The following is an 11418-nucleotide window of genomic DNA, read 5'->3' as shown; positions in this document are numbered from 1 at the left end:
GAGCTTCAATGACTGTAGCACGTACCTAAACATGGCCCTCATGCATCGTTCCCTATTGTAGTCCACATGTATTGTATAGTATGGAAAAAGTCCCCCAAAAACTGTTAAAAACTCACATTGACGTATTCCAGGTGTTGCGTTCACATTTTTCTTGTGTCTGTGTTGACTTATTGCATGTCAACCTTTTGGTGTCAACCTATTCAATGTCTTCTTAGACACTGTAGATCTTTCAAGCACTTCCCCACTTCCTACTGAGGAAAGTACATCAATATACTGAAATGTGCTGTATGCTTACAAGGACAACGTTTGAAGAAAATTCTCCCTAGGATACATCCATACTATTGGACAGTGCTTTAGATGAGAACCTGCACATAGAAACCAGTTGAATATACTGCATATTGGCGAGCTTTTGTACTTGGTGGGACTTTAGTTCATTATTTGATCTGCACAGGCTCTGTGTCCTACTACTGCACACTTATTACTAGGAACTGTTACATATTTATTACCATCTATGGGGTCGATCCTATTGGTGCCGAAGGGTGTAAGTTGCCGTTTGGGTGCCGTAAAAAAAGCTTGGATGGATCTGGGCACTTGGCCCATGAGCTGCCTGCCCGCAGTGCTAGTTGAATTCCCCTGTAAGTGTCCTATTGGAGAAATGGCGCCAAGAAGTATGAGTCAAACAGGGTTAAGTTTAGAAAAAAGGTTAAAAAAGGGACAGACGGGAAGGGCCAAGTGGTTTTTATGTGCCATCCAATTCTATGCTTACATATAGCCGATTTCCGCAAACAAGGTGTTTATCTTTTATATAATATAGGATTTTTTAGGTTTTTTTTGTCTATGCAACCAAGTTTTTATTTTGTATACAGATGTGTCCACATACATCTAGACTCTTTGCCCATTAATCAAGCCCTCTTGACACTATGGAATGACTCTCTAACACCGGGCATCTATCCTTGCATCCACTTTGAAGGAAACATAGAAACATAGAAACATAGCATTTGACGGCAGATAAGAACCACTTGGCCCATCTAGTCTGCCCCTTTTTTTAAACATGTTACCTCAAACCATATTTGATCCTTATTTTTTTGTAAGGATATCAATATGCTTATCCCAAGCATGTTTAAATTGTACTACTGTATTTGCGTCTACCACCTCTGTTGGGAGGCTATTCCACTTATCTACTACTCTTTCTGTGAAAAAATTCTTCCTCACATTTCCCCTGAATCTTCCTCCCTCTAGTTTCAGTGCATGTCCTCGTGTTCTGTTGCTCCTCTTCCTGTGAAGAATGTCTCCCACCTGTACCTTGTTAAAGCCCTTGATATATTTGAAAGTTTCTATCATGTCCCCCCTTTCCCTTCTCTGCTCTAAAGTATACATATTAAGATCTTTTAGTCTTCCCTGGTACGCTTCGTGATGTAGGCCATGCACCATTTTAGTTGCTCTTCTTTGTACAGTCTCTAATGTATTTATATCCTTCTGGAGATATGGCCTCCAGAACTGAACACAATACTCTAGGTGAGGTCGTACCAATGACCTATACAGTGGCATTATTACTTCTTTCTTTCTACTGCTGATACCTCTCCCTATGCAACCAAGCATCTGACTTGCCTTCTTCATTGCTTTGTTACATTGCCTACCTGCTTTTAAGTCCCCTGAAATAGTGACACCTAGATCCCTCTCTTCCTCAGTAGTTTCCATTATAGTGCCATTTATACTATAAGGAAGGAGAGGACTCTAAGTGTGTACATGTTTGTGTGTTTGGAGAGCTGGGTGCTCCTTTGTGGAGGTACTCGTCAGTGCACAAGGTAAGGAGAGTCACTCACAGTGCAGATTGCATTTTCAGAATGAGCGTGTTATTCTTTCCTCCATTTTCTCTATTATTTATTTATTATTTAGAGCCGATGTTAGTGGTTCCTTCTTGTCCACTCCTTTACAGATTATAATAGGCTCATAAATCCATAAGTGTTACCTTATTATGGTTAATTACAATGAAGTAAAAGATGCTTTACAAGCTTGTATAATTTTAAAAAATATTAAAACAAATATTACAATGTATATGACGTCTAACATTTGGTACGTCAAAAACCCTGTACATGGCATTGATGCAAAAGTCAGGATTAAAAAAAAAAAAAGTTTGGCCGTGGATAAGTCTTTTATGACTTTTCTAATGGTAGAATATAAGCAAGATGCGGACATCTCTGTGAAAGAATTTACACCCTGAATAGCTAGTAACAAGCGGGTAACTGGCTACAACATTTTGGGTGTCACATCAGGTTCGGACCTTTAGCATTTTCTATTTTTCATCAGATCTTTTTATTTACTTTATTTGTCCCATATTTATCCTATTTTGTTTCATTATTTTCAGTTTTTATCCAATTTATATCCTGTATATTGACACCTTTATAGATATTTCCACTGCAATATAATCAATATTTTTTCTAGTAAAATGAAAGCAATATTAGAACAGCGACTGCGTATGCAGGGAACATACATCCCTTCCAAAATAGGAGCCCCCTCTGCTATGTTACTTCAGCTGTAAGACAAAGGTAAACACAGACTGTGGACTTCGGAATCATTGCTCTCCAGCCCCAGCCTAATTTCCAGTTACCGGGCTTCAGTGGGAGAAGATGGCTTCTATTCCGAGCATTCTCATTCTTCTTCTCCTGGGCTATTTCTGCAGAGCGGAAAAAGCAGGTTAGTTGCTTATAATTATGTCCTAATATATCCTATATGGAAGCAAAACAATACCTGGTAATGATAATGCCAGAAAAGAGCGATATTACTGGTCTGCAGGAACAGTCTAGCGTACTACTGAACCTGGAATTGGTGTCATATAATTGGAACATATTCAATATTTAATTTCAGGAAATATAACATTTTCCATTTTCACATAATGTTCTGTACTAAGATAAGCAGCAATCATTCTCACTATATGACGTAGTAGGACTAAAACAAACAAAAATAGTAAAATAGACATTTATTGAAAAGGAATATGAAGCACTTTATAGATGCTAGATAAATATTCTGGTATCTATAAAAAATATTATTTTATTATTTACGTTAGTTATTGACTCATTTCAATATATTATCTTTGTGTAAATAAGTTATAGACGGTCACAGAACCAACAATTACTGTAATTTGAAAATTCTTGAGCATCTGTAGCAGGGCTGGGCAATTGCGACCCTCCAGATGTTGTTGAACTACACATCCCAGGATGCTTTGCATTAGTGCTGAAACTGATGCAAGGCATGCTGGTATGTGTAGTTCATCAACATCTGGAGGGCCGCAATTGCCCAGCCCTGATCTGTAGCATACTTGCCTACCCTTTCCAGAATGGCCGGGAGCTCAGGAAAATTGGCTCCCCCCTCCCAGACCCCCAGGAAGGTTGGCATGTCTCCTGCATGCTCACCAGAGCCTCTGCACCACTCTTTCCCACGGACACAAATACCAGAACTCGCGGGTCCACAGAGAGGTGTCATTAAAGCCCTTATACCTCTCCATGAATCACAGAGTTTGTGCGGCATGGGGGCGGGGCTTGGTGACATAAGCCTTGTCCACGCCCCCCCCCCCCCCCCCCCCCCCCCCCCCCCCATCATGTTGCCTCTCCAGACTTCTCCCTGAGATACAACAATAAAAGTAGGCAAGTATGATCTGTAGGCAAAAGTCAGCAATGGATTCCACATGAGAAGACCACATACTGTAGTTGACATACGGTCGTGTTTTACTAAATTTATATACTATATTTCATGCTAATATTGCATTCGCACAGACTATGTAACTGACTACTAAATGATTCAGTGGTAATGTTTTCCACCAGTTTAGGTTAGACTACTACAGTACATGGCCTCCATGAACACCTTGGGGATCATCTGGAGTTTGTTGCCTGTTGATGCTTAAATACAGGCATAAAAGAGATAACACTGATGTGGACGGAGGTGCTTTGTCAGTCATAATGTATCGATTATTGCAAAGAGAGATTCCCTGGCTTCTAGGCAGCGATGGACTGGGCCGCCGAATCAGCCCTGGCATTTGTGCGCATGCATGTGCTGCCTCTCCCGGCTTGCAGGAGAGAGGGGAATAGTGGCATGTGATGCCAAACCTTAGTGGCGCAAAGAGAGAGCAGCCGGTCCCACCACAAGTAAGTTTCTCTCTTTGTGCGCCGATTGGGAGTCGGAGCCTGCACTTACAAGAAGAAATCTCCCCACCTGGTCATCAGCCAGAGGGCCATTCTAGGTAGCAGCTGTGGTGGCCAGCTTGAGCGACTCCATGGTATTGCAAATGATCCAAACTGCATTCAGATCAGAAATGCAGCAGCAAGTGTTTTGCCATCTGCTACATTATAATATTATTGCTATCACTGCTGCTTCCATGTAATGTATTGATATCACAGCTCTGTCCACATCCGAATGAGGGCCAAAATGTGTCAAAAGCAGACACATTTTGCTCACCTTATCAGTGGTGACTCTTACCAGTATGGAGGAGGGAGGCTGCCCCAATGTCCCCCTCCCCCTCTGCTGCCACCACTGCCGTCGTCACCCGGCCACCGCCGTGCTCCCCAGCTGCCGCGCTCCTGAATCCCCTGCACGAGGCCAGCGCATGTGCAGTAACTTCATACATACTGCGCATGCGCTGGCCCAAGCCTCCGGGGGCTCCATTTTCAGCAGCCCCTGGAGGCTTGATCGGGTTCCCGGGTCCGGCGCGTGCACAGTATCGTCCGCGGTACTGTACATGCGCAGAACCCGTTTTGGGGGATGCTGCGCATTTGCACAGAGAAAGGCATCCCGGAGGGAGGGATGCCTTGAGTGACTGGCAGGTCGGACTTCCAATAGGAAGTCACTGCCAGTCACAGTGAAGCCAGTGCAGTCTCACAGATTGCATTTGGCTTCACTTTAGGCAGAGACAGTAGCGGATTTTACCTGGGGGGTTAAAAACTGCCACTGCACCTTGTATGTCTCCAGCTCTCCCTGGATAGCATACTGTATGTACCAGTGTAATGGCAGTAGAGAACAGTTGTGCTGTATATGTAGGGTGCTATCAATAGAAAATAGTAGTGATGGCAGTAGTGACTGCTAGTTCCAATTTGTACATATATTAGTAATATATTGTCATATACTGTACATGACAGTATTACTGAGACTGTGGCTGTAAAGCAGGGGTGATGAACCTTCCTTCTGCCAGTGGCATAACTATAATGAGGCAGCCACCGTGGTGGCTTGGGGGAGCTGGCGCCGTCAGGGTCTGAGGGGAGCACTGTGAACAAAAGCTGCTGCAGGCAGTGCACTGCAGGGACACCAGACGTGGAGGAAGTGGTCGCATCCTTGCCTCATTCCCCTGCACCCAGGGACTTGTGCTTGCTTTTCAAGTCTCGAAGCCCGCCAGCAGGGCCGTGGCCTAGCTGGCGATCTGGGAAGACATGTACACCAGAAGCTCCTCCACAATTTACCCTCCTCTATTTTACCCCCCCCCCAGCCATACCCTGCCCTGCCCTGCTGTATCCCATCCCTGCCCCACGTACCAACTTCTGGGGGCGTGCTGCGCTCCATCCCCACCAGCTCCTGAGGTCCAGAAGACCTGCGGGAGCACTACACTGTGCCCAAGAGCGCTCCAGTTAAGGAGGGGGCACACCTTCACATGTCCATCCACTGCACCCCTCTCCTGATTACTCCCTCCTTACATCCCCCTCTCTTACCCTCTATTTCTCTCTTCCCTTACACACACACTCTCTCTCACCCCCTTATCTCTGCCCTCTTTTCTCCCCTTTCTATTTCTGACACCATCTCTTGCCCACTTCTCTACTGGGCGCATTCTCTATATAAATGGAGCTACTGGGGGAAATTATTTGGTAAATGGCACCAGTAGGGGGCATTCTCTATGCAAATGGCACTACTAGGGGGCATTCTCTATGTAAATGGCACTACTAGGGGGCATTCTCTATGTAAATGGCACTACTAGGGGGCATTCTGGGGACATTCTGTGTCTAAATGGCACAGGACTGTAAGTGGCAATACGGCATGTTGACCTTTCCCGTGTGGACATATTGCTTTTGCCAACCTTTTGACATTGTCGACCTAAGGTATGTCAACCTTTTTCATATGTTCACCATCAATCTTATTACAGTCACCCTGCCGACCACATCCTGTACCAGATACCGGAACACCCCTGCTAGCTGTGTTGAGAAGAGATTTATCGGTACTTGTTTCCTATCTGGGCGCCCGCTAAGTTAATTGCGCACCATGCTATTCTCCGTAGAGAAATCTGATCGCATCGCATCGTATACATACACGATATTGAACGATGCGATGCGATGCGATCCGATTCGATTTCCCATAGGAAACAATGTTAAATGGATCAATTTACCCAAATCAGCATAGGGAAGAATGGTAAATGGGCCAGAAACCCCCAAAAAACCCACAGAGCAGTGGAATGTCCCCCCAAAAGTAGTTGACGCCACCCCGCCATCAACGTGAACCCGAAGCGTGGCGAGCGCAGCGAGCCCGCGAGGGGCGGCGGTACGCGTCCTCCGACCTTTTCATGCCCTACTATCCACTAGGGCGTGGAGTGAGAATAGAATAGTGTGGCGAGCGCAGCGAGCCACCGAGCCCGAAGCGTGGCGAGCGCAGCGAGCCCCGCGAGGGGACGCGGATACCTTCACAGGTAAACGCGTCCCTTCGCGGGCTTCCCAGGTGTCCGCGTCGCCATGGACACCTGGGAAGCTCGCGAGGGGACGCGTATAACTGTGAAGGTATCCGCGTCCCCTCGCGGGGCTCGCCACGCTTCGGGCTCGGTGGCTCGCTGCGCTCGCCACACTATTCTATTCTCACTCCACGCCCTAGTGGATAGTAGGGCATGAAAAGGTCGGAGGACGCGTACCGCCGCCGCTCGCCACGCTTCGGGTTCACGTTGATGGCGGGGTGGCGTCAACTACTTTTGGGGGGACATTTCAATGTTCAGGGGTGTTTTTGGCCCATTTACTATTGTTCCTGTGATAATTTGGCTAAATTGAGCCATTTCACATTGTTTCCTATGGGAAATCGAATCGGATCGCATCGCATCGCATCGTTCAATATCGTGTGTGTGTACGATGCGATGCGATCCGATTTCATTACGGTGCCGTACGTAGAAAACCTGGGCGCCCAGATAGGAAACAAGTACCGATTTATCATTAAGGTCACAACAAAGTTTAATAATGTTTTAGATACACAGTTTTATTTAACTAATAAATTCTTATTTATTTTTCATATTTTACGTTAAATGTAGCTAATATGTGATGGGCTATATGGCAGTCATTTTGTTAAGAGTAAAATATTGGTTCACTCTGGAATCAGTTCATTTAGAAACATTAAGGTCACCTATTTCAGCTAGTAAATTCAAATATTGAAATTTTTCTCGTTCACAGTGTTTCTGAATGAGAAATCTGCAAGCAGTATTCTTGTAAGACAAAAGAGATATAACACCGGTCGTTTGGAAGAATTTGTTGCCGGCAATCTAGAACGAGAATGCATAGAAGAAAAGTGCAATTACGAGGAAGCAAGAGAAGTCTTTGAAAATGATGAAAAAACCGTAAGCAACCTATTAAACTTCATTAAACATTCAATGAACACTCCGTAACTGCAGTTAAATACAAAGTGAGCACAACAGTGAACCTTTAACCTGCAGAGATTGCCAATAAATTAAGTTGCCAATCTTAAGGATGGTGTATCTTGGGAATTGGAGGCATGTTTCTGCCTCCACTATCCCTATCATTGCAACTGCCCCTATGTGCCTAGCTAGGCCTACGATCCCATCTTAAAATATTGCCACATTTTACAGCTCCTAATAATTAAATTTTTACATTACATGTACATTTCATTGGAAATATTATACCCAGAATTTTTTCATATGAAGGAGGATTCCCGGCATCATGGGAGCTGGTGGAGTGGTATTTCAGGTTCTCCCCTAATCTTTGCTTTGGGATCAATGATGTAATATGCACATGGCTGAGACCACTGCATCAGAGCAGGGACACAGGTGCATCCAAAGGGTGACACACAGAAGCTCTATCAGAGCAGTTACATACAGACTGGAGTGAACAAGATATGCACAATAACAAGTACATGCAAAAAAACAGATTGTTCAGAGAATTCAGGAGTAATCAGACATGACTAGCAAAAGCACTAGAAACTAGCCGTATAATCAGCACAGAGCTGAGGGCAGGCTGGGTAATATAGGGAGCAACTCCCATTGAAAACAACCAAAAAGGATAAGCCTCCTAATCACTGCAGCTGGACACCCAAACACACAGGCAGAGTACTAATTGCCTAATTATGACAGGTGAGACTGCACATACAGAAGTGATGCTGCAGTAACACAGACCCACCAGAGGCGGCTCATAACTACTCATTTAGCAGTTGCATAATACGCTGGGAAATATAGGTTCCCCTTTATTCTCTGTCATCTTTATATACTAAACCCAAAGGAATATAGTACAGGTTGAGTATCCCTTATCCAAATAGCCATTATCCAAATTATTCAGAAAATTTAATTTTTTTTGCGAAAAACCTACTGGTTATGTAACTGGCACTACTGGTGACAGCTGTAACTGGCATTACTGGGGACATGATATGTAACTGGCACTACTGGAGACATGATATGTAGTTGGCACTAAATATGTGCATAAAAATGATTGTTTGTCATTCAAATTCAGTGCCTGAGATAGTACACAAACTTTGTTTCATGTTAAAAACCTTGTTTCATACACTAATAAAATAAAGTCCAGGAGTGCCCACATGTGTGCCGTATCAGTCCAGGGGTGCCCACATGTGTGCTGTAACAGTCCAGGAGTGCCCACATGTGTGCCGCTTCAGTCCAGGGGTGCTTGCATGTGTGCTGTATCAGTCATGGGGTTCCCGCATGTGTGCCGTATCAGTCCAGGGGTGCCCACATGTGAGCTGTATCAGTCCAGGGGTGCCCGCATGTGTGTAATATCAGTCCAGGGGTGCCCTTATGTGTGCCGTATAATTCCATGGGTGCCCCCATGTGTCCCGTATCAGTCCAGGGGTGCCCGCATGTGTGCCGTATAATTGCATGGGTGCCCCCATGTGTCCAGTTTCAGTCCAGGGGTGCCCGCATGTGTGCCGTATAATACCACTGGTGCCCCCATGTGTCCTGTATCAGTCATGGTTTGATGCATATTTTCTGGGGTGAGCCAAGTGTGTCATATAATTTATGGGTTGCTGCCAAGTCTGCTGTATAATTCATGGGGCGCTGTTAAGTGTGCCGTTTCAGTCCAGGGGTGATACTAAGTGTGCCGTATCAGTCCAGTGGTGCTACTAAGCAGGTTTTTGGGGGTGGTGCTGATGCTCTGGGGTTGCCGTGAAGGATAGATAATGTCTGAGGTTACTGGTAGTGTAATCTTATGCAATAGGCAAAAACTGTAGGCTGGGTGTTGCAATATATGACCAAAAAAGTTAAGCTGTTAACATGAGTATGCTGTCCCACGATGAGAGATGTTTAAGACTCAGGGGGATTTGTGGCTGGGAGTTCTGAGGATGTGGATCCCTTGCTTCTGGGATGTGGTGTCTGTACCTCAGGTGCAAGGGTATGTGTCAGAATCGATCAATTTCACATGCACATATTTTTGTAGTAACTTACCCTTAAGTTCTGTTGGATCAGCATGTACTCCTTGCCTTCATTAAAAAAGTCCCTCTTAGGGACGAAACGCGTTTGGTACCTGCACCCCCCAATATCACCACTGTATTCTCCAATTGTATCAGTGCTTGTAAAGCAAAATAAATTGTGCTTTTACATAAGCACTAGTCTCCAGTTATTCTCCTTTACTCGTCCCTTCTGCCATCTTACTTCCACACACGGAACAATCCAGGCAAGGAGTGCATGCTGATCCAACAGAACTTAAGGGTAAGTTACTACAAAAATATCTGCATGTGAAATTGATCGATTCTGACACATACCCTTGCACCTGAGGTACGGACACCACATCCCAGAAGCAAGGGATCCACATCCTCAGAACTTCCAGCCATTAGTCCTCCTGAGTCTTAAACATCTCATATCTTGGCACAGCATACTCTTGTTAACAGCTTAACTTTTTTGGTCATATATTGCAACACCCAGCCTACAGTTTTTGCCTACTGCATCAGATTACACTACCAGTGACCTAAGACATTATCTATCCTTCACGGCAACCCCAGAGCGCCAGCACCACAGCAAAAACCTGCATCAGATTCTCAAAAAAAGGGGGAACAGGACTCCCCCCTACAGGTGCAAGCTGCTAAGGGTTCAACCCTCGTCCGATCACTGTGCATACACCAAATATCCATGGTTATTAACATACTTACATGGAACATAGGGTGAATTTAATAGGATGAGAGATTCAGAAAGTGAGAGACAGTAAGAATTCTCCAGTTTTTTTAAAGTGGCAATCATTTACACTGCAAAATCAAACTGGTTTTACAGTGTAAATGATTGCCGCTTTAAAAAAAATGGAGATTTCTTACCAAATCTCTCACTTTTTCTCTCATCCTATTACATTTAACCCCAGAAGTTCATGCCTAAAGGTGTGTAGAGACAGTGGAATATGGGCGCTGAGCGATTTTTGCTTATTATTACTCAGTGACCATATCGCACAGTGTTCCGTTTTTTCCAGTGACTTTTCAGTTTTGACTGACAGGTCACTGAAAGTCATAATCACAGGTACAGGACCAGTGATCACAACGACCAACTGTGGGAGCACGCAATTATTTATTTATTATTATTTATTAACCGTTTCTTATATAGTGCACACATATTCCGCAGCGCTTTACAGAGAATATTTAAACATTCACATCAGTCCCTGCTCCAGAGGAGATTACAATCTATATTCCCTACCACATGTACATACAGACATTCTAGGGTTAATTTTGTTGGAAGCCAATTAACCTACCAGTATAATTTTGGATTGTGGGAGGAAACCAGAGTACCCGGAGGAAACCCATGCAAGTACAGGGAGAATATCCAAACTCCACACAGTTAGCGCTATGGTCAGTGTCGTAACTAAGTTTTGGGCGGCCCCCCCCCCCCGCCGCCCCGCCAAGCACCCCCAATCCCCCGCCGCCCATGCAACCCCCCCCCCCCCAATCCCCTGCAGCCTTACCTATCGCACTGGTCCCGGCGGCTCCGTTCTTCTTCTGCTGAGGACCACCACAAAATGGCCGCCCCATACAGCAGACAGTTTCAGAGAACTGTGTGCTATATGGGGGTGGCCATTTTGTGGTGGTCCTCAGCAGAAGAACGGAGCAGCCGGGACCAGCGAGATAGGTAAGTCTGCGGGGGATTGGGGGGGTGTAACTATAGCACCGCAGCCCCCGGCGCCCTCACATGCACAGCGCCCCCCCCTGCGGTGGCGGGGCTGCGGTGCTATAGTTACGCCGCTGGCTATGGTGGGA

The 11418-nt window shown here is 45.2% G+C and overlaps 1 protein-coding gene across 1 annotated transcript in view; it reads left to right on the top strand.

Annotated features, from left to right (window-relative positions):
* The first annotated feature begins 2540 nt into the window (after positions 1-2540).
* Positions 2541-11418, top strand: part of F9 (coagulation factor IX) — a 37829-nt gene continuing 28951 nt past the window's right edge. Inside the window, exons 1-2 of the mRNA XM_083159474.1 lie at positions 2541-2694; positions 7398-7561. Of these exons, the coding sequence (XP_083015600.1) occupies positions 2628-2694; positions 7398-7561 (231 nt within the window). The 5' untranslated portion in view covers positions 2541-2627. The remainder of the gene's footprint in view (positions 2695-7397; positions 7562-11418) is intronic.

The sequence above is a fragment of the Crinia signifera genome, chromosome 9 (assembly GCF_055691185.1).
Source record: "Crinia signifera chromosome 9, ASM5569118v1, whole genome shotgun sequence".
Taxonomy (NCBI): Eukaryota; Metazoa; Chordata; class Amphibia; order Anura; family Myobatrachidae; genus Crinia; species Crinia signifera.
This window is presented reverse-complemented; position numbering and strand designations above follow the sequence as displayed.